The sequence below is a fragment of the Halichondria panicea genome, chromosome 1 (assembly GCF_963675165.1).
Source record: "Halichondria panicea chromosome 1, odHalPani1.1, whole genome shotgun sequence".
Classification (NCBI taxonomy): domain Eukaryota; kingdom Metazoa; phylum Porifera; class Demospongiae; order Suberitida; family Halichondriidae; genus Halichondria; species Halichondria panicea.
In genome coordinates, this window is record NC_087377.1 from 6,607,669 (window position 1) to 6,631,542 (window position 23,874).

The 23,874-nt window shown below is 40.9% G+C and overlaps 3 protein-coding genes across 5 annotated transcripts; 1 reads left to right on the forward strand and 2 right to left on the reverse strand.

Moving 5' to 3' along the window:
• Positions 1–404: 404 nt before the first annotated feature.
• LOC135338489 (sushi, von Willebrand factor type A, EGF and pentraxin domain-containing protein 1-like) lies at positions 405–5,874 on the reverse strand. Its single transcript, XM_064534639.1, has 8 exons — positions 5,713–5,874; positions 5,337–5,560; positions 4,957–5,176; positions 4,193–4,369; positions 3,656–3,871; positions 2,296–2,354; positions 1,050–1,225; positions 405–852 (listed from the first exon to the last, which is right to left on the reverse strand). The coding sequence occupies exons 1-8, from the start codon at positions 5,780–5,782 to the stop codon at positions 639–641; spliced, it is 1,356 nt and encodes a 451-aa protein (XP_064390709.1). The 5' UTR covers positions 5,783–5,874; the 3' UTR covers positions 405–638.
• Positions 5,875–5,985: 111 nt separating this feature from the next.
• LOC135338431 (uncharacterized) lies at positions 5,986–21,765 on the forward strand. 3 transcript variants are annotated; one of them, XM_064534555.1, is made up of 33 exons: positions 5,986–6,053; positions 6,516–6,651; positions 7,748–7,960; positions 8,176–8,288; positions 8,376–8,520; positions 9,321–9,527; positions 9,766–9,884; positions 10,141–10,347; positions 10,505–10,603; positions 10,835–10,936; positions 11,109–11,201; positions 11,330–11,516; positions 11,728–11,825; positions 11,966–12,064; positions 12,369–12,461; positions 12,598–12,648; positions 12,811–12,993; positions 13,234–13,393; positions 13,835–13,891; positions 14,510–14,577; positions 14,901–15,024; positions 15,271–15,375; positions 15,574–15,743; positions 16,140–16,297; positions 16,547–16,755; positions 17,599–17,746; positions 18,135–18,316; positions 18,582–18,734; positions 18,896–19,086; positions 19,318–20,131; positions 20,238–20,344; positions 20,984–21,140; positions 21,609–21,765. In XM_064534555.1, the coding sequence occupies exons 2-33, from the start codon at positions 6,630–6,632 to the stop codon at positions 21,644–21,646; spliced, it is 4,872 nt and encodes a 1,623-aa protein (XP_064390625.1). In that variant the 5' UTR covers positions 5,986–6,053; positions 6,516–6,629; the 3' UTR covers positions 21,647–21,765. The 3 variants fall into 3 exon arrangements, with proteins under 3 accessions (XP_064390625.1, XP_064390639.1, XP_064390630.1); XM_064534569.1 differs by lacking the exon at positions 13,835–13,891; XM_064534560.1 differs by lacking the exon at positions 12,598–12,648.
• Positions 21,766–21,805: 40 nt separating this feature from the next.
• Positions 21,806–23,787, reverse strand: LOC135338455 (protein transport protein SEC31-like). Its single transcript, XM_064534596.1, has one exon. The coding sequence runs from the start codon at positions 23,640–23,642 to the stop codon at positions 21,906–21,908; it is 1,737 nt and encodes a 578-aa protein (XP_064390666.1). The 5' UTR covers positions 23,643–23,787; the 3' UTR covers positions 21,806–21,905.
• Between the last annotated feature and the right edge of the window lie 87 nt (positions 23,788–23,874).

Sequence of the window (23,874 nt, forward strand, 5' to 3'; positions counted from 1 at the left end):
GACTAGCGAAAATCCAATTCTCAACCAGGGGAAGTCTCATCTTATACACTTCGAGCTGCTACGATATAGTACAAACAGTCAACTATATAGGACGATTCAGAGTTTTGGCAATTGATACATCAAAACAACAGGTACAATCATTGAATCAAATTACAATAGGTGCAAAACTAAACTAGCTCCATGGTAGCTGTACTAGAGCCATAATAGCTAGACTGAAAATTCTATGGCACCCTGGGATCTCCCTCTGGATCCGCCACTGTTAAAGCTTCATTGTTGAATAAAAGCAAGCAAAAGCTAACCCGTGCACGTTGGCCTAGATGTACACACAGCTTTGACTCAAGGCTGTAGACTACACTAAACCCCAAATTAATCCAAACCACACCCAAAACGCCATTATCCAGTCATAATAAACGTATAAAATATAAAATCGCATACTTTGGAGCAGCCATAACTAACCGGTATACGGAATAACCAATGGCCAAATTTCAGGGCGAGTTTTGTGCAGTAAAGATCAAGCTAGCAATCTGTGCCAAACGAAACGACTGCAGACTAGTGTCCACACCGAAGGTTGAATATCCATAAATGATAATAATAATACTATTCATTGTTTTATCCACAGGTTATATACATGTAGTGGTTTACTGCGGCTTATCATCGCATTTCTCCCAACACTGTTTCATGTCAGGACTCACACACTCGGCATAGACATCGGAGGGTATAGCCACAGGGCAACTCTTGATAATGTCAACAACATACCACTGAATTTTGACAGATGGACCAGAGGAGACCCAACGTTGAATGACTTTGACCATCTCATGAGCAGATACATCTTCCAGACCGAATAAAGTGGTCCTAGCAAGAAAAACAAAAAAATTAATGGTTCATGCCAATTTCGGAAGCTATAAGTATCGTCGAGCATATCTGATAAATGGAATTTCCGGCTAATCATTAAACCCATGCCAATTTTTAAGCTTGTATAAGCCGTTACTATAGCTGTGTGCAATGCTTGCTTACAGTATTACATAGTTATCTTAGTCGATAATGTTTACCTGAAGTGGGCCTCAGTCTGGGATGAACGACAACTGAAGAAACTCCTTTCTACCGAAAATGGAGAGTGTGTCAAATTTGCAAAATTGATATGTGGCAGAGCAATTGATGCATAATTGAGTAGCACTTCTTCAATGGCTCCAATGAAAGCGAGCGTGATCCTATTGGCCCTGGATTCCTGTATAAAAAGCAAATGCCATGGTTAGTGTACTCTCATACATAGATCAACCGCCTATACGCCTGCCTGTTCATACAGTTTGCAATTGGGACTTCTTATAAAAGCACCATGAATGGAATTTACAAGATTCCTAAATACTTATAATAGCTTTACCATGGAAGACATTTTGAGTTATAAAACGAGTGATACAAGCTGCGCTGTGCTAATCAGATGATGGTATAAAAAATTCTGAAGAGACTGCAACAGCCTTCACTATAAGTAAAAGTAAGTACCGTATATCTTCTAATTTATAGGACACTTCTAATTACCCCGGACACTCTTTTGGGCAATTTTCGTTGTTCTAATACAACGGACACTCCAGTATTTTAATATTACATTTGTTCTAAATATCCGGACAATACTTTGAAAAGTTGAGTTACCATTCATTGACGGCAAGTAAGACTTAGAGTGCTGCAGTTAGATAGCTTTGAGTAGCTAGTTTTAAATAGCTAGTGCAACTATTCAGTCGTACCCTGTTCTATTAAACTTAGCTAGCTCGCATGCAGCTGCTTGCTTGTTCTAATTATTCCGGACACTTCGCATGCTCTATAAAAATCTGTTCCAATTATACCCGGACAATTTCCAAAATAATTATTTTTTGCTGTCCGATAAATTAGAAGATATACGGTAACCACAACTCGAGAAAGAAGCTTTAGTTTAATGAATAAAAATCAGACAGACAATCAGCTTTACCGTATCCCTGGTGCGGCTACGCCTAAGGCATAAAAATATTGTAAGAACACTACACATGCAGACCTATAATTATTTGATTACAGAAACTTTTACAGGAGGAAGCATGCCGAGAAGCAGGAAAAAATGTGCAAAATCTTGTTTCTGGTTCCCATACACAATCAATTACGGCCAGATTATTGGCTTGGTATAGGCTAATGGCGCTATAGTACGTGGTTCACCATACTGCTACATTCATGCAGATCACTGAGTCAGTATCCGAGAACTGATTTACTGTCACTGCTTCAAAAGCTTGCCTAAACTTACCGTGTTCAAATACTTACGACCACGCACATACTTACTTCCCACTCCAAGCAGCTACCCGGAGTAGGTGAAAACATCAGCTGCATCTTTGCCTCATCTGTGAGGAAAAATTCAGATGTATGTAAATAGTATACTGAAGTGTGACTAGTAATAGATATAGACGAGACCGCGAGTGTTTTATGAAATATATACGTAGGCCCATGCAAGCACGAGGGCGAGTTGCCTCATATAATTTCTCATGCTATAATTAGAGCACTGACGTGCTAACCCTCGGCTGTTGACATGATCTACAGGAACCAAAAGAGTGTAACAATTAAATACTGGCTAAGTAACAAGTATAACAAGAGCTAGAGGCATGCTGAGATTGGAGTTTTAGAATAATTATAGTACATGCATTGTGGAGTAGAATAACAACAAAGGCAGCAAAGAATCTTAGAATAATGTACGGCTCCTGTGGAGTATGCTCTGGGGCTGAGGCAACAACCACAAAATCATAATTCTAGCTTTCTACCGTAGTGACCCTGTTCCATTGCTCCTGTCAAATCAGCTGTAAATAATACCTCGAAAGGCCACGTGTAGTTTGCTAGCTGCAAACCTGCAAGTTCAAGCTTGATAGCTTTTGCTTGCTTTTATTTGACAACAAGCTTTAACATCAAAATCTGCCAATATTTAATAACTTGTTGTGTGAGGGCTATCCATGCTGTAAACGCAGTGCTGTGGCATCCAGGTGAGTAGATTCCAACAGACTACTATACCAATGGCTGCCCACGCGTGCCTCGGGTAATTATACTGTATATTATGTGTTTTGTATGACGACGACCCTTAACAAATCATACCTGGCTACGTGACCTGATATTATACCCTACTTGGAGTCGGTACCATAGCAACTGGGTGGGGTTTAACTACCGTAAACTCCGGGCACACTGATTTCATGCTAGATCTATACGGCCAAAGAAAAGTTAGATGGGTGGGCTCACTAAATACCAGGAAGGCTGGAGAAAGGGTGGGCTCACTGGACAAGTTAGTGCGTGGAGCTAGAAGCTTAGCACTGGCTACAAGCTACATGTATATGCACAAAGCTTGCCGTTCGTTCGAGACTGTTAGCTAGTTGTATATATCCATGGTGAGGTAGCTTAGGTAGCAACATTTTTCATTCCAGTGGGTATATAACACTTATTGATTCTGATGTAGTGAACAATAAGTATAACATAACACGAAAGGGGCACACCTTTTATTACACGCTTGTGACCTTGACAACGTGATACTTCAATTTATATAGCCAATAAGTGCATGCATGGTCCATTGAAACCAGTGCTTACCCGTCATGCATACATTGTAGTTAAAAATACTCTATAGAGTACGCCTTACATGTAGGTCTACCAAAGTTGAAGAACTTACCCACACATATTGGTGCAGATGAAGACCAGTCAACACCCGTATATCGGTAACTGCTGTATCTGCTGTAAGAATTGTATTGGTATTGGCAGTTTCGGGTTAAACTGCCAATCAAATTGTAGCCTTCGTTACAGCTGTAAGTGGCCGTCTTCCCTACTGTCGTACCGGTAGAGGTATCCACACGTCCATTTCTTGGGACTGGTAGAGGCCCGCAATCATCTATATTAAATTGGAGATGTATATGCAGGTGCTTAGTGCTATAATTATTTTAATGACATAACCATGCACCCTTCATTTGCATCACATAAGCTAGCTGTGGCCTAATTATTTAAGAGCCAGTAATGCACTTTCAGTATTATAGTTCAAGAATATGGTTGGTATACTAAGTAAAACACGTCTATATATATATATAGACACAAATGACTATGCCTATAGTTTACCACGTGTAAGAAAATAAATACGCAAATTTAGGTTGAATTGAGATTGAGGATTAAAAATAGCCACGATGAACTGGGCACATCACAGATAATGAGCACTCACAGACACAATTGGGTGTTGTTCCACTCCATCCTCCGTTGGTGCAAGTCCGTTCAGAACTACCAACCAAGCTAAATCCTCGGTTGCAAGAGATGCTAGCCACTCTCCCAGGAATATAAGGAGAGTCATACGTCACCAATCCATTGCCAATTGAGAAATCACGGCAGAGTCGTAACTGAGCTGTATACAATGCAATGATACCGTATAGCAGGTTATTTTCTTGTATTGTATAATCATAGCATCATACGAGAATTAAAACTACGAAATTATTCTACCGCAATACATTCAACGTCACTATCCTGAGCTGTATGAATATTTAAAATACGAAAGTTTGCACACCAACGAAAAGTATCCACTATACAGTACGTTAAAAAACAAAATGCGCATCATCAACAAGTTTACGGTAAGCATTATTATAAACTATTGACAAAGAGCACATGGTACATTAATATCTACATGCATGTACTAGTACCATTGAAAAATAATATTGCAGACCTAATAATTCTGGTACTTGTATGATAATGGTACAATTAATCATTTTTTTGCCTGATCACAAAAGTTTAACTCGCAAAAATAATCATTGTCAAAAAGTTTTTCACATTGTAGAAATAATGTTGTAACTGTAGGCAACATTCCTTGTGTATAGATATATGGGAGAATAACGTTAGCTCAATCAAATACATGTACATGCAGGGCCTTAAACTAAGTCATGCAGTATGTATGAGAGTCCTCATAGGAAATACAACACATGCATGGTTTATACTCACAATAAGTGTACAATCCGACACACTTGCTAGTGGAAGAGTTGATACTTGTGTAGTTTGTTTCGGATACATACTCAGCAGTGATGTTGCCCGAGCCATTGACACTCCGAACATCACAGCAGTACACTCCAGTTGGGCTGTTGGCGGAATAACTGTGCAGATGGAGCTCTTGGCGTGCTCTGGTCACATAAAAGTTGTAGTACTGCTGGGAACTGCCAACAACCTGCAGAATACATTTAACTAGTAACATGACATGCATGCAGCAGGTGCCATGCAGTGCAAGCATGCATACAATCAATCAATCAGTTATAGATCTATAGATATTCAATTCTTAGAACCTAAGAACATAATAGTATATACACAGTTTATTTATAGCCACTAACCTGCCCGTCGGGATAGAACCACTCTCCATTCTCCTCGTTTTCAAATGGATCATCAACATCACGACAGCAGTTAGGAGTTTCAGTGTGGCACACAAGAGGTCCTTCGTTAGTATAGGTTGTACGATAGTAGTAGTAGTAGTAAGGCCTGTATTCACGACCAACTCGACTGATGTCTATAACGCTGTTGGCAAGTACTCTCCCGCCATATCTCTTCAGGGTGAAATCTATTAAATGACATCGACAATAGATTATCATTGGCGTGGGAGTAATAGATCTAGCTGAGGGAATGCAGCTAGCATGTGCAGCACATGCATTTATCTTGCCACTAGAATAAAATAAAATAAATCGCATGCACTGAATCTGAGGTTATAAATACCTAGAGCATTCACAGCTACAACGCAGCTCCCAATGGCAATGAGAACCAAAAGAAATAGTGCAGTCTTCATGTCTTGTAGTTCAGCAGCTTAGCCCAGAGCAGAGAGGATGTGGAGCTCGGAGGAGCACAAGCGCAGAGGTATATAGGTACGTGATGCAGAGCAACCTCGTGGTGCTTTTATACTTATTAAATGGAGACCACGCCCTTCCACTTGCAGAACTAGAACAGTAAATTTTAAAAAAGTCCCTGGGAAACCTCCCGCCCCCGGGCCCCTAGCCCTACCCCTACCAGCAAAATCTACACATCTACATGTACATGTACGTAATTAATTAGCCGCCAACACTGTACCAAGAGTGCATAAGAAGAGAAGAGTGTCGAACTACTGATACTTCTACACAAACACTGTGCACAAAGTAACATGACTCGCACGTGATAAAGTATTGTAAATTTACTAGTAATCTCCTAGTAAATGTTAACCGTGACGTTTTTAGGGGTGTGGTAATCGAACAATTCTAGCTAGTTGTTCCCGTTCAACGTTCAGAGCTTGTGGAGCTGCTCACTGCACACTGATAGGAGACGATCTCTTCACAAAAATCATCTAAATAGAGACAATAGTCGAGTTGATCCTCTTCACTTGCACTGTTTACTCACTATTAACAACTTTTGTGCGTTGCGTAATTATGCGCAAACGTCATCAATTGCGAGTTGCTCACGTGCAATTGACAGGATGTCACGTTACTTTGTGCACAGTGTTTGTGTAGAAGTATCAGTAGTTCGACACTCTTCTCTCTTATGCACTCTTGACTGTACTGCCAAAAGAAGGGGAGAATCACCTGTACTGTCACCAGCTAGCTAGCTATAAGCTCTACTGTTGTGTCACACACAAAATACTTACAGTAGACTCCAAAGTGAGCATCATGGCAACTAACGTGGATTCAAGTGAGTCATTCATTCTGATTCTACACCACATGCAATTCCCACTCTCCCCCTTTCTTGAAGTGCTGATATGATGTACATCTAGATCTAACCTCTTATTACTTTAGTAGGTGGATATCTTTGTAATTATTGCTACTATACGTATGGTAATCGTTCTAATTTATAGTGTAATTAGAACCTAGAAATGGTGCGTACTTGGAGCAGGAGCCTCAGACTGAGCTCATAAAGAACTGGCCTCTCAGTCTCAAGATGTAGTATCTGTGGTCCTACCTACCTAGTCTAGTAGTATAAGCAATACTATTCAATGGTATGATTGCTTTAAAGAACTTCTTGAGGCTATTTGCAGTGGGTGTGGTTCTGATGTTGCATTTTGATAGCCGCCATCTTGGAGTACACATACAAACAGATTGTGCAGTTTACATAGTAAATGGTGATTTTTGTATAGAAATCCTAGCGATATAATAAAGACAAGAACTTTTACTGACTCCCAAGTGTCATCTCTAATCAAGGAGACAAAGAATTAGAGCTGAGCAGCCCGAGACATGGAGAATGGCTTGTGTATTTTTGCAATTTTTCTGTTTCTGTAATTCATTGCACTATGGACATTTCCACTAGTCAGAGTCGTATTTCCATGCACTCCTTGTTTTCAGTCTCGTTTTGAAGGATTTAGCCAGGTACCTTTTCTTGCCACCTTGGTCTTGATAAATAACCCTCTACAAAGAGCTATCTTTTGCATGCTATTTACTTGCATAATTATATGTAAAAGTCCTCTATGCATGCGTGTACTGGTCGACATTCCAATACATAACTAATAATCACATCACTGCAATAGAGGTATACAGTCTATATAATTATGTGCATTCTCATTAGCTAAGCACCACATTAACATTTCGGAATGGTTCCAAATTAGAGTTAAATTTCACATAATATTGATTAGAACAACGGTAGTACAGTGGCCGGCCATCACATAACATTTATATCTAGCTACAGAAAAACAACAGCAGCCATCGTGCATGCTATAAAATAAACACTGGCCAGCTTGTGTCTTTCCGTCAAGCCAATGCACGAAGGTATATTTACTTCTTCTATCACCTCTCAGAGCCCCCTATCCACGACCTCTTCTCAATCCCTGACACCGACCACAAATGGTTCGATATTGGATTGGCTCTGGGTTTAAATGCAAGCACACTCCAAAATGTCAAGGGAGCGAATAATAATGATCTAAAGAGAAAACGAGAGATGTTTAGAAAGGTCTTGGAGGCTAAACCCAGTCTGACTTGGAGGGAGATGCTACTTACTCTTAAAAGTGTTGGTGAGTTTTGTATAGTGATCCTAAGCTAGACAAAACACCTACATGTAGTGTCGTACATGCATATCAACAGTGGCCATATGCTGACACGATCATTAAGCACTATCTGTACACACCAATACTTTCGAGAATTACGTACATACTAAATGCTGAGCTAGACTAAGTATATAACATGTTATTGTGAAAATATGAGCACTAGGTAACGCACATTTTTTTAGGTTTGGAAGAGTCAGCAAAGCGGACATGTGATAGTTTGGAATGGCCTGTCAGTGTCCTTGATGAGCCCTTGTCTACGGGGAGGAGCTTGTCTGTCACTGGATACTACAGTGGTGTAAGTACTTCATATCATAATTATGTATATTGGTGTGGTGAGGTATAAATACACTCAATCAATAACCTTTGTTCCATGCAACCACAGGACGACACCTCTTACCAGATACTGGAGTCTCTGAAGCCCCCACAATCTGAGGAAACGACCGCTACAGCCAGTATGAGATCAGCATCGGACAGTCTGCCTGCCGTAGATACCGACTCAGACATCTACCACTCAGCACCCTCAGCAGGTGTGTGTAGAGAAACACACACAAGCACTCTAATTAGAACACACGTCTTCAGAGAATACATGTGTACTGTGGTTGTAGATAAGTAAGCTCACATGCTTGTAAGTATGTTGTATGCTTGTTGCTATACTCTCAGGATGCAGGTGCGTATAGAGAAACACACACACACCCTAGAGAGTACTGTTTACTGTGGTTGTAGCTGCTTGTAAATATGTTGTTGCTTGTTTGCTTGCTGATATCATGTTGTCCACTACCATTTTGATGGTTCGTTCAACATAATTACATGATCTCTAAAGACGCACAGGTGGCCAACAAATTACAGTGGTAGGTCTTTACCAGTGAGTTTATCGGACCTTCTATTGTTCAACTTTTGTCTTGGCCTGCTCATCTGCTGGCTTAGACTTGCGCTTGCTTTCCTCTTTTAAAAGATTGCTTAGTTTTATATGTAAAACCCAAAAAATCTTATTTTCACTCAAGCTGCGGCTAAAATTATTAACGCAGGGATGTGTTCACACTGGTGGTTGGTACTACATGTAACCACTTCAGTTTACAACATAAATGGCTATGAGATTAAAGATTCAATATAGACACCACTCGGACAATTCTGGGAACATCACTGAGTGACATTCTAGTCCTACCTTTGTCATGGGCTTGTGCCAGGGAATGTGTGTACTGGTTGAGCAGAAACTTTGCTATACCACGTTTGTTGTAATGATAGGCCAAGCAATACTTAATGCATAATACACTAACAGTGCAATCTTTTTAATATTGTGCAGTCTGTTAGTCCTTCATCTTCTACACAGGGGATGATATTTACGGCATTCCGTTCCCTTCTAAAGCGGCCACTACCAATTTTGGCCCCCCCTCAAGCTCATCGGGGGGTTACCATTCATCAAAGAGCACTAGACCTCGCACAGAACTAATGGCTGGACTGGGCTCCTCCGTCAAGAGCTTCCGGAGTGACCTAATGGAGGCACAGGCCACCTTGCCGACTAATGTTCAACCATTAGGTACATACATGTACATTGGCAGCGTAGCTGAAGGGATCCTCTGAGTAGATGGTGGTGCAATTTTAGCAGTCATATGTTATTGTTAGACCTTAGGATACTCTTACAGTCGTTGGGAGCTGAAAATATATAGCAAAATTAAGCTGTATATGTACTAATGGTATTTTTCTTCCTTTGGGGTTCCTTCTAGTTTTCTGCACACCTAGCATGCATCATGCAACATGGCAATTGTATTAATTAGGCTTAATGACCTATGACCTACGTGAGAAACTGAGGGTGGCAGTTACCAAGGGAGACAGTGACACTGTGCAGAAAATCATCGACAGCAACCTCAAGGACGTTGATACTGTTCTGTCTGAGGTGTGTGGTTTGCTGTTAGTCTGTTGACTTGTACTTTGCTTGAGAGCTTAAATGTGAGATGAAGTCTTAGTGGCATACTTCAAGCCCATGCATGCCTGTCTTAAATTTAGCAATGTAATTGCTGCATTCTGATAGATTTAATACTGCAGTACATCCACTGTTTCTCAACAAACAATGCGGAAATCATCTTGCTTGAATTCCTACATGTACTAATAATAATGGGTGCTGAAGTATATTTCCCATGCACGTACTCCAGAAAGATGAGACAGCACTGATGATAGCCTCGAAGGAGGGTCACAAAGACATAGTGAGCTACCTTCTGGCAAAGAAGGCTTCAGTTAGCCATACAGATGTAGAGGGGGCCACTGTACTGTTTGTCACTGCCAGTGTTGGTAACTATGAGGTGCTCAAGTTGTTGCTGAGCAACCCTCGAGCTATCGCTGAGATTAATACTAAGAACAGGGTAAGTAGGGCTATTATAGCTGGTTTTCACGCTCTTTGTGTCAAATGCTGTAGTCCTGCCATAATTATATGGTAACTGACTGTACAGAGCTATTGTGGTCACCATTTCGATCAGTTGATGTATAGAAATTCATTGCATACTCCGACACCTCCTTCAGTTTGGCTGTCCTATACTGTTGGACCCAGCCAGCAAAGGTTTCAGCATGGTGTCTGAGTACCTATTGGAGAATGGAGCCAAACCAAATGACACTACCAGGGTGAGATGGGATCACCATTTCTATTATAATTATGTTCCGGTCACAACCAAATCGTGTATGCAGCTAGATTGTATTTGACATACGTAAGTCACTAGCTGTTAGCTAAGGGTTAAACTCTGTGCCACGTTGTCCCGCAGTGTGCACCACATTTTGGTTTTTGTCCATCCAAAGTTTGTATGGAGGATGGTCTCTATTGTGAAAATACACTTAATCCACACCTTTGGCTCACAGGATGGAGTTACTCCACTGTACAGAGCATGTGAGAAAGGCCAGAAAGAAGTAGTCAAGGTTCTTCTGGAGCACAAGGCTGATGTTGTCAAGCCTTGTTCAAAAGTGAGAATCAGGGCAATCACTGAAAAAACATTGTTGATGGGTGCAGAGGCTTCTCTTCATTGATAGTGACCAACACCACATGCGATGCCTATATAATTTGTTTACCTCTTCCTTGATTTTAACTTACATATACAAGTTAATATCTCCTCATGCACCCCTTATTTTTTTATAGACGTCCAAAACCCCTCTCGAGGAGGCAGTGGACAGAGAGCACAATGAACTGGTGCCCATACTGGTCAAAGCTCTGAAGAAAGTCAATGAACGAGTGAGCCATAATTATGCTGTTATCTGCATGACCATTAATTTTGTTTGCTAGCTAGTGCACATGACATTAATGTTTAGCAGCATGAACATTGCTGGTCAAACTATAATTCATGTCTCTAACTATTACAGAACGCAAAGCTGTTCACTGTGACCAGTGTAGAGCAGCTTCGTTCACTAGTGACCAATGGTGCTGATGTTGACTCGAGAGAGAGGAATGGAGTGACTCCACTTATGGCCCACACTGAGAAAGGTGGGAAGGAACTTATGCAGGAGCTTATACGACTCAGGGCTAACGTTGACCTGCAAGACAATGAAGGCGAGTCTTCAGACCATCACGGTGGTCGTGCTGTGTGCTGCATGTACATGTATACATATAGCAGTATACATGAATATATAATTATATAAGCACATTACATGTAACTATATCTGTTTCCAGTATGCTTTGTGTAGTGTCTATAGAGAATGTGATTATCATTGTTTTTATGACGCTTGGTTTTGGTGTTTAACACACACTTTTTGGCACACAGGTCTCACTGCTCTGATGATAGCCGCTAGGGAAGGTAATGCTGTACTGGTTCAGATCTTGATTGGAGCGTCTGCTATATTGGACTTCAAGGAGAAAGAGGTGTGGCACGGTAGAGTGGTGTTAACAACATAATATTATGAATGCCCATGCACTTGGAAACTGGTTCGATAATATTAAGCAGGTAGTATTTATACTCCCCCCCCCCCCACACACACACTCACACACACACATACTTATAGAGGGGACACACGGCATTGATGCTGGCCACCATTGGCATGTTCCTTCGTGTGGTGAAGGAACTGGTCCTAGCAAAGGCCGACATCAACACACGAAGCAGGGTCCGTGATGAAATATGGTTTAGTTTATTTGTATGCTTGTATTGAGGACTGCCTTGAATAGAGGCCATGTCTTGGGTATAGATAGTAAATACATGTAGAGGCCTGCATGAGCTTTATATACCAGGGTCCCATGTCGTTTCAGAAGCCTCAGTTTATTTGGGAAGCCTCCTTCACTCTTTGAGCATTTCCAGATGTGTCAGTCTCATAATGTGAAGTAGTACGGTTGTTTTGGTATTATTATGTGCGTGTAGAGATTACATGATATTATGTGCGTGTAGATGACTTAGTTCATGCACTCATGTAGGATGGTCGTACAGCACTGGACATTGCTAAAGAGCTCAAGTGTACGGAGATTGTGGACTTGCTCACTCCCTCCCAGTTACAGTCAGCCAACGGGGTGAGTTGAAGGTTGAAGTTGAACTTAATTTTTTGTCTTTCATAATGTGCGCTTGTCGTACTTCCGTTGACTCTGTCACTCAACGTTAATCTCTATATGCATGCTGATTCTTGTTCACTATTGTTTCAAATTGTAGGATCCATTTGTGGAGTTATTGTCAAGTTATCTTGCTAATAAAGACAAAGAGGTACATGTACTAAAGAACCAGTACTATCCTGTTGGCTATTAATGGGAGCGTTTCGTACACGTACCTACATGTATGACAGTTTCACTCAATCTGCCATTTATTCTAGGCCAATTCTCTATAAAATCACCTTCAATATGTACAATGTACGTACTTCATTTTCAGGCTCACAGTCGGTCTCAGAAGAGGGCCGGCCCTGCTCAGAGCTCTCACAAGACCCAAGCTCCCCAGCCGGTCTCCAGTCAGAAAGACGAGACCAGTGAAATGAAGGATGAATTGAAGAAGGCCTATCGTAGGATTGCTGATCTGGAGACGAGGATTCACGACCTTACTCTGCAGTCCTCACTGGTGAGTATAATTATGCATGGGTGGGTATCTTTCCTTTGATTCGAAAATTAACTATTATTTTAGAGAATGGATGGTGTTTGTAATTGAATGTTTAAAAATGTACATATATAGTATCTTAGTCTTGTGCGTAACTAATTTCTGATTGTCTATGTACGTGTAACCTAGCAATCGAAGTAACAATCGCTCCCCGTCGTTGATAATTATATGCAGGATTATTAAACAAATACAATTTCCTCACAGGAAATTCCTGCTGACGCTGACCTCTCCTACATGGATCGTACTCGGTTGGAAACGGAGTTCCGTAAGAACAAAGAGCTCAAGAAGAAAGCTGAGCAGTATGCCATTGAGGCCAAGCAGACCGCACAGAGGCTCAGCGCAGAGAACTTCAAGCTCAAAGAAGGTGATTGTCTGTGATGTACAAGTATATATAGCACCAGGGTTTCGGGGGGGGGGGGCCCTGGGAGGATTTACCCACAGCCAAAATTCCCCCCCCCCCAGAAAAATGAAAAATGAATGGTGTCATAACAAAATGTAGGACTTTTCTTTTAAAACCGTCCACAATCTCTATTAAAAGTAAGGTTTGAAGCACACAAAAATCCCAAATTGCACCTCAGATAAAAAAAAAAGTCTGGGGAACGACCCCAGACCCCCCTGAATTAAACGTTTCCCCCTCCCAGCTAAAAAGTATGAAACCCTGAGCACCCTTAATTATACATGTACATTTTACTCAATTCAAGACCCAGGATCCAATGAACTATATACTTTAGATTAAATTGACCCTATGTATGCAGGCAATATGCCCTATAGACAGTATACTTCAGATTAAATTGACCCCCCACAGACGACACACGAACAATGCTGAGTCCCGATGCAACGTCATACACATCTATGCATGCAGGCAATAATGCTCTATAGACAGGACACTATTATAATTGATCCTATATACCGTATATGCTTGATCAGAGGCCGCTCTAAATAGTAGCCTCCCTTGCATGCTAGTAAAATGAAACATTTAGTAGCCGCTCTCAAATAGTAGCCTCAGTGAACTTTGATTCTAGCATTTCTGCACGTGGCAGCCATAATACTAGCAGATAGCTACATGTAGCTAGGCAGCAGCTCGTTAGCAGAGGCTTGTTAGTGCTTCACAACTTTCTCTTGGCAGAGTTCGAGTTTATGCAGGTGAAAAGAAGTTTTGATGACAAACTAAATTGTTGAATTAGCTGGGGCTAATAAACGCTGCTCTTAAACAGTGGCCTCTCTCGAATTGTAGCCTCCTCCGCCAGCAAAATGAAACATTTAGTAGCTGCGGCCTCTGATCAAGCATATACGGTACATGTGGCTCTATAAACTGTACGTATACATGTGTACATGTATGTACTCACTCGGTATCAATTTGAAAGCATTGCAGACAAATGTGACGAACGTCTGCAATTTATGTGTGCAAGAAGGTCCGACCAAGGCTTAGACTACATTTGAAGTTTAAACATGAGAGTATAATAGTTGCTCTTTTGCATAGATTTGAGTAAAGAGAGACATCACAATGAGCTCACTCGAAAGAACATGCTCAGAGAAATGGAGCAAAAGGTTTGTTGCAGTAGCGCTTGCGAACATGCATGCACAAATTTAGTTAGTAGTTTGTATAGTACTTTGACCCTAATAAAAGCACTATAGCTGTTACGAGAAATTAGGGAAATCGTTGCACCCATTATTCTTTGGGAAACTAGGTACAATAATTATATTTATTAGTCCATTCTATGTCAATGTGCAATATTTTAGCATCTGCAGTTACTCATACACTTCCATTGCATGCAGTAAATGTGTCAGACTCATTGTAGTGTGTATGTGTTATAATGTGTATAACAATCATTCTGTGCCGACTGAACAATTTGTGTTGTCCATTTCTCTAGGTGGACCGTCAAGCTGTTTCATCAGACCTCCTTGATGCCAAGAGGGAGGTATTTGAGAGAGAGATCTCAGCGAGGGCTCAACAACTGCTGAGAAGCATGCCTAGAGACCAGATGGCACCTACAAGTACGATAGCCAATAGTACAAGTGCCTCTCCCCACTGACTGCTAAATATAACATGTATAATTAGAATGACCATGCATGCATTTCTTAAGTATGCAATTATGCATGTAGTAATCTCTTTTGTGCATGGTCTTCTAAGATTGTGGACTGACCTCTTGAAGTGCTGTGGCCTACGTGTATACATGTACATACATGACTGTATGTACCTCTGTACTGCAATTTGCTCAACACTCTATATTGTACATGCAGATATGGGTTTGGAGATGACACCCGAGAGCGTTAGGAATGTCATGCTGAACCGCAGTGTGAGAGTGAAAATGTTCATACTGGCAGTGACTGGCCTCCCCTACTCAGGTATAAACACAATGCATGTACATGCATGTAGATTGCAATGCACTTGATGCATGGCTCAATTGTTGTACCATGTACTAGGCCTGTAATGATTATGTAGAGTGTACTAATCAGAAAAGTTCATACATGTATAATAGTGTACGTATACTTAGTATATTGTTGTATGTCAACCAATCAACCAATGGCACATACTGTACACAGGTAAAACAACTCTGGTAAGAAGCTTGCTGAGAGGTCAAGACCAGTCTAATCATCCCAAGGAAAGGTTCTATGAGATACCAGGGTTCAGGATGTACGAGGCCATTGTGAGGCAAGATAGTGATGACTTTCTCAAGAGAGAGTTCATACAAGCAGTCAAGCAGGACGCTGAGGTGTGTAGCAACATGTATGAGTACTCCTAGCTGGTAGCAATAACGTTTATATAGTTGTGCAACCTAAGGTCCGTGTGCACACTGGGGTTATGTCACAATATCAGGTCATGTCATCAGGTTATGTCACAATATCAGGTTCTGTTTGTTTGCTTGTTTGTTGAAAAACGCCAGTCTATAATAGTCTTTGAGTGATGTCACTGCATGTCCATCGCTGATCTCAAATAATTTTTTTTCCATTATGAGCCTAATTATTCATCTGTAAATTTTAAATGGCCTACTTTACATTGTACTTAAGGACATTTTTGCTGACTTACATGTAGGCGTGAAGACATGAATGATAAATTAAATTTGTTTTGCTCTGTGTACAGTAGTATGTTGTCTCTCGTCTTTCCTCAGGCTCATGCCATAGCAACCATGGTGGTTCAGCTGATGACGAGTCAAGGTCAGAGTATCAAGGGAATGACCGACAGAGAGCTGCCCAACATCAGGCCACTGTTTGGGGAGAAGAACAAAGACATGCACGACTACTACTTGACCACCTATCAGTACATCAAGTGAGTGGGTCAAATATCGTATCTGCATCTCAGTCTTTGTGCACAAGCAAATTGTTGTATACATGTAGGTGCGCTTATTTCCCTTATTATGTACATGTACGTAAGCTCTTCCCTGTGTGCATTTAAAGTAGTGATGTCACTATCCACAGTACCTCAACTACTGTATGTACATACGAGACCACTTCTCGATACCCCCCTCCCCTCCATACACATCACACACATGACGCCTCTATATACATGTACATGCAGTGAGATGATCTTCCAGCTGGATAGGACAGACAAGTTGAGTGTGCTGGCCAAAAGTGACCTCACTTTCCTCAACATCTATGACGTGGGAATGAACAAGGCTGTGTTTGAGATCGTACCCATACTCCATACATGTACCTCACACTACTGTGACAGAATTATCCAGATCAATGCTCTCAATCTGGCCCTCTATGGAACCGATGATGTGCTATGTGAGTAGAGTGGTGTGTCCCCTGAATGGTGCTTATGTTGATCCTTATACCTTAAGGTTGCTATTAAAGACGAGTAGTAATTTTGGCGTTTTCAGATTTTTCTCTGCTTTTAGGGTACTAATTTTGCCGGATTTGCAGCAATATTTGTCTGAAGTATGAATTTTAAGGTTGGAGTCAGATACATGTAGTTAAAAAAAGGGCTTAGCTTGCTCAGCATACTCTCAAAAGTACATTTTCATTAGAAGAAAGAAAAAAGCGCCATGTGATTCATAATGCATTTTATTACCCTTTCATACATCATTAAGGTACTAAAATACATATACAGTAGACTCTCGCTATTCCGGCTCTCTGAAGTACGGCCACCTCGATATACCGGCCATTTGGCTTGGCACGGAATGCTAGCTATATGTTTACTGCACAAAACTCACCCTGAAGTACGGCCACTTGCTATTCCGTTTACCGGCCAGTACTGGCTGTCCCAAACAAGGTTTTCAATGTAATTTTATACGTATATTACAGCTGGATATGACATTTTGGGTGTGGTTTAGCAAATAAAATTGGATTACACTTAAATGATTCATTATCCTCGAGACAAGAACCGCAAAAGTAGTCATTAGATTCGAGGTAAGGTCGTTTTTAAGCCGCGGCTATTTCCTGAGATACAGCCACCTCGCTATTCCGGCCAAGCTGCATGGTCCCAAGGGTGACCGGATTAACGAGAGTCTACTGTAACTATTATGTACATAATTATACCTCCCAATTTTCAGAATTGTACATGTTGATGTAAAGGTGCATGTGTTCAATTGCTTACTTGTGTGATGGGTACACACCTCTTACTTGCAGGCAAGCCACCTCAGATAGAAGCCTCTCCCTCTCTGTGTGACAAATACTCACCAAGGAATGACCACCAACTGATGACTCTCTCTCCTGCTCGAGACTACTACCTCCAATATGTTTCGGGCATTCAAGGCTACTCTAAGGAGAAACCTAAGTATATTATATGTACATGCATGTACAGTACATTCTAGGCAGGTGGCAGCCACACATTTTTTTTCCTTGTGCACAAGCTTTGTCTATCTATACTGTGCATAATTTATTTTCAGCAAGCAGCATGCATACGTACATATTTATAATTATTATACTTACAACCATTGATTTTTAATAGAGTATGTGTCTGTTTGTCAGTATATCCTACATGCATAGTACTATACATGTAGTTACATGTATAGTACAATGCTACATGCACTGTACATGCACGTGGCCAATCCTAGCAACTCTAACAAACGGTGCAAATGTTTTTGTGGTCTGGTATTAATAATGTATGGTGTCTTATCTATACAGTGTACATGTATTATTTCCACTTTTCTTACCTCGTGCAGTACAATAATGGTGGCTACCAGCAAGGACATGCTACACAATGATGAGGAGGTCACAAAGAGGAAACAAAATGTGTACCGGCAGGTCAGGCGAAGAGCAGAAGAACTCAGGTTGGCAAAGGTCTTGTACAAAGAGTTTATAGACGTCAATGCCACTGTGGATGACGACAATACGAAAGTCAGAAGTGAGTTCGAAGTATTTAATTGTATCAGAATTGTGGAATCAATAATTGATTGTTCAGAAAACGGATGTTTATCGTGTAATTTATAGCAGACTCCTTTGGAGAAATAGGTTTTAGCCTTTGTTATAAGGATTCATTGGTGACCTTTGAGTACCTTTATACCACGGTTGATCTCTTTCTCAGCTAAGAAGGTGTCCCCACTGTATAATTATGCAACAAGTCATCTTCTAGTACCATGACAGTCTTGTTACGTTTACACACTACACAGAGGCAGTTATGGATATCGTAGATGCTCATAAGGAGCAGTTCGAAGTGGAGGTGCCTCTCAAAGCCCTCTTTCTACGCTGTTTCCTTCATAACAAGAAGTTGATGTTTATCTCACGGAAGAAGCTGCTGGAGTATGCTAGGATAGTGAATATGAGTAAGTGTTGTGGCTAATGCGACATACATTGATTTATTTCGCTCAGTGTATTAAAAGATATTGTGTCAATGTGTGTGTGTGTGTGCGTGGGTGTGTGTGTGGTGTGTGTGTGTGCATCATTCTGTGTAATCGATACGTTACATGTACTTGTACATGTACAGGTACCAAAGAGTTGGATGATTTCTTGTTAGTCTTTCTCAGTTGTGGTTCACTCTTTTGCTCACCTGATGGGGTAGTTCCCTTCCTGAAGGAGTACATCATCCTTGACCCACCTGCCTTCATACAGGAGATGGATACTCTATACTACATAGAGTTCCACGCTAAGAGTCATCCCGCGGGGTTAGACTCAGAGGTCAGTTGGCTGCTACAATTATTCGTTAGGCATTCACACAATTATATTATCTATAGGCATGCACAAGTTGTTTTATAATACTTGCCTGCATGTTTACAGTAATATCCTCTTTGTAGGTCCTTTCTCGGCCTATAAACATATTTTTGTCTGTTCGTTATCACACACTAGCTGTTTAATAACACTTGTGTCAGCTATGTTTACCTACATCTATGTACATGTATGTACATGTAGGTCGAAAAGACGAAGGTTGGGATTGTCACTGAGAGGTTAGCGAAGAAGATTTGGTCTGCAACAACTGAGGACAAGTTGTCTACTTATCAGTTCTGCTTGAAAGCACTCGAAGCGCTAAACATCATCACAGAAATTAAGCCAGAATTTCTTCCTCCAAATCTTCAACTGGAGCTACGGGAGTTCGGAAAGTGGTTTTTCATGCCAACTGTTCGCACTGACTATAAACTCGTAGAAAAAATCAACCCTGATTCTCTATACGTCACTTACGTCACTGATAGTGTGCCTTTCCACAACCTTGGCAAATTTGTTGAGTACCTTCAATCAAGGCATAGTGAATCCATAAGGTTAAAGACGTGCAATTCCTACAACATGGTGCAATTTGAATGGGTGAAATCTTCATCAGAAAGTGATCAGGAGTATGATGAAAGTATGGCTACCATCAGTATCATCTTCAACAGCAACGCCTACTCTCAAAGTGGAGTTGTCCAAGTTACCGTTGACATGGAACCAGATCATGAGAACAGCAGTGTAAAGCCTCACATCTACAGTGTTATCAAGACAGCCTGTGTGGTCATATTTCACCAGATGGCCCCGAATTTCCAATACAAGCTTGCAGTCCCTTGCCCACTCCAATCTACAAACCCTTCAAAGAGACAGAAGCGTCATCTGTTGCCATTCCAGATCAAGAGGACCAGTGGTATTGGAATGTATTGCTTGGAATGCGAGCAATACACTAGTGAAGCTGAGGAAAAGAGGCTGCCGTGGGTGACAGCTGCGTATCAAGGCCCTGCAACGTATTCTGTCTACCATGAAGGTAAGCTTTAACAGTTTCTGTACTCACTTTAACATCAGTTTAGGTTAGCTAGTAAATTGCTGAAATGACATGTACGTAGTAATCATTTTATTCTTTTTCCTTGTAGATGTCTTGACATTTGAGCGACTGAAAGCCATATCTGATAATGTTGTGAAACACAAACCCCAGAGAGATCTCCGAAAGCTGGCGAAAGAACTGGGAAAGTCTGAAGAGGTAAAATTACATCTTAGTTTAAGGTTACGATACAATGTTGCTCATAAATTATGTTTTGTGAGAAAGAGAGACATTGCTTTCTATTCTTTTATGTGTTTATACTGTTGCACTAATAAAAGTAACTACTATACAGCGCTTGCTAGCTAACTAGATGGCAAAAGTGGTAAAGATCGTGTGGTCACAATTAATATATATATCCGATTTTAGTCTTCAAATGTTAGGGAAAAAATACTCAAACAAGAACTAAACAATGACCTCGAGCTACTAGCAATTTATGATATTCGTGAGGGCGGCTCGAAGAGTCCTTGCTTCTCTCATCTACAAACTGAAGAAAAATGCCAGAGTTTACTAGCTGGTTGGCTATTTTCCTACTTCTACACGTGCTAATTCGATTGCATGCTTTTGAAGAAATTGTTTCCAGCCGCCTTACCTCTTTCCTCGTTAACTGCCCTGTTTGGCAAAGAGCATGCAATTTCTAGCATAAAACGACGACCAGTCAAAACAGCTTGATTACTACTAGATATTTACTGCAAAGCGTACATGTACATACGCTCATAATTATATCCGGTACCTAATCATACAATGGATGTGTATGGATGTGTGCTCTGGTCACTATGTGTGCCCCCCCCCCACACACAGCAATTTGATGATGTTGGCTCGAAGTCAATGGCTGAGCACTTTTTTGAATTTTTCGTTGATTGGTCGAGATCAAGGGAAAATGTATCGGCAATCGATTTGGCTGAGATTCTAGACAAATGTGGTATCTTCGTTGAGGCAACTCGTCTGGATCGTTTAGGTAAGTCGTGCATTGTGCGGTAGTTGATATCTGGTCTAACAGAGCGTAAGGAAACTGTGTGTAGTTTTACCGAGTTGTTATATACGTATACAGTGTAGTTGCTTCTATGGCTCCCCCTTTCCCTTTCCATTATGCAATGAGATCTTAAAGTCCTTTATTGGCAACCAAAGTTTCAACGGTTTTACTGAATACAGGGTGTCATACAGGATTTTGAAGTAGAGGGGGGAAATAAGGCACGCGGACAGCTAGGAAAACCCGGGGGGCATGCCCCCTAGAAAATGTTTGTTAGTTAGGTGGGGGGTTTTAGGTGAATTCTGTTGGTTTTTGAGGTTGCCTTTGCATATACTCAGTCATACAACTAGTACCTGAATGCAAATTTTAGGGGAGGGGGCCTTTTCCCCCCGTAACACCCTGGAATAACAGTCAATGTTGACTCAACTCATTGTCTCTGCACACACAAACATACAGTGCTCAGAAAGAACCCAAAAGACCCATTGACTCAGTGATGATAGACTGAATTGACTCTGCTTTACTTGTTCCTTCTTGAATTCCTTTTAGTTATAATTATAATCTTCCAGAGGTTCTATTCAAATTCGTTCTACACAATCCATCATAATTATAATTATGTTGCTTCAATACTCAAAATAATATATAACATTCATGCATGATATTATAATTAGCTTGTCTTTACTTCTCTAATGCTGCTACTGCACTTCAATCTTGACTGACTGGTCACCATTATTTTATTGAATGGTTACCTCAGCTTTATGTCTTTATCGGTAATGTTTGTGTTGTGTACGATGTGTGAGGCTTCATTGATAGTTCGTATTGTTTATCCTGCACATTAGTTTGTTTGCTACCAGCGAGTTGATTGAGTAACCCTTTCAATTTTTCTCCCACGCGAGCACTGACTATTTTCTTGGTCGACTTGACTGTCTTTTGCTCAGGAAGGTACACATGATAGTGCCCATCCCCCTCTGTGCTTTTGTGCTGTGTGTCTGTGTGTGGAGATAAATGATAGTGTATTTCGACTGGTCCACTGTTGTGATCTTGAGGCACACGGTCGAGGCTGGGTTCATCTGATGCCGGGTCGACGTAGTAATGAATGTTTTGAGGTCGTTGTACTGTTAAAGAAGGGTGTGAGGTACTCTCTCTGTTTTCATGTACATGTACGTTCACTGGTAAAACAGCGTGACGTGTATAGGTATCATAATGATATTGATCCAAGAGAGATTGTAGACGATCTAGGAGCTCATTTCGAGTCGTACTGTACCTCATCGGAGCATTATAAAGTGGTAGCAATGGTGGTGGAGCTTGTAGTAAATCACCATATCTTGTATCCATTTCTCCGAGTGGGCTATTGTATGGGTATTTAGGGTGAAGGGGGTTAGACAGAGGGTTAATCCTATTGAGTCGTTGATAGAGAAGTTGTGGATAACTCACAGGTTGTCTTTTGTACATAGCACTCATTGGGTCGTATGGCATTGAATAGCCGGGTTGCTTCATCAGTTGATTGTAGACCATTGCTTTGAGGTGCTCCAATTGCCTGATGTAGGGTACAATGTAGGTTACATGTTGTGCATCATTCAAATTCGAATTTCGACCATTCTGCAGCTGACGTAGAGCGTTTCCAAACATTGAGTAAGTGTCTTCAATTTGTTTTATGTTCTGAACTGGGTACATATTGTTGCCTCCATTCGGTGTATTGGTAGGAGGTGGTGTTACAGTATTCTGTGTGCCTAATGGCGGACCATTTGTTATCTTTCGCTGTGGTGGTGGTTGGTACAGAACTGGTACAGGAGGGAGGAATGGGAATCGATTGTATGGAAACGCATTATACGGGGAGTATCCAAGTCCTGGTATTGGGTAAGGACCTCCTTGCCAGTTGTTTTGTATTGGCAACTTTCCGACTGGAACTTGATTTCCAGGTGTATTGACTTGTTTATTGTTTTTGTTTCCTGTTGGTTTGTGTTCCAGTGTGTGCGTAACAGTGTTAGCATTACCTTTAGTACTATGAACTTTATTTTGGTGATGTCGTTTCTTGTGTCCGTTGCTGCCTTTGTTTCTCTCGTAGCCTGATTCTAACTGTTCTTCAAGTCGATGTCTTTTACGCCCTTTTCTAAACTGACGACGACTTCCCAGTTTGCCACGAGAATGATGATGTTCTTTATAATTATTTTCTTGAGAGCTTAACTCCTTATCCGATTTATTGTGGTGGTGATGATGTCTGTAGTCTGAGTTTTCTTCACTGGTTGAACCACGTGCAGAGGCTGCAACTAATTTTGTATTTTCATCAACATGCTGACTTTGTGAGAACTTTTCCAGCTGATTACTTGCATCTCTCATATTGTTGTTGTTGATTGCTGCAGTTAGCTCCAGTCCTTTGTTGGTGTATCTACCTTTCGTGGGTCTAGCATAGTTAGGATGCCATTGTGGAGAAGATTCCGAACTTGTAGCTAACGCTACAGATATGATTAGTACTACTAGAAGATATAACTTCATTTCGCTCTAATGATCTGACTATAGAGCTGCACACTTGCTTGGTTCAGTAATACAGTCGTATAGCTGTTGTGAAACAATCATATCGAATGACTAATGAAAAATGTTGTTGTTATACTTCCATTCACACTGGATGGGATGTTGACTTATAAACTACTTATTGATCTACTGAATAGCACTTCCTTTTTGCTAATAATAATAATTATTGCTGAGTGTATTAGTTTGTACATTTGTA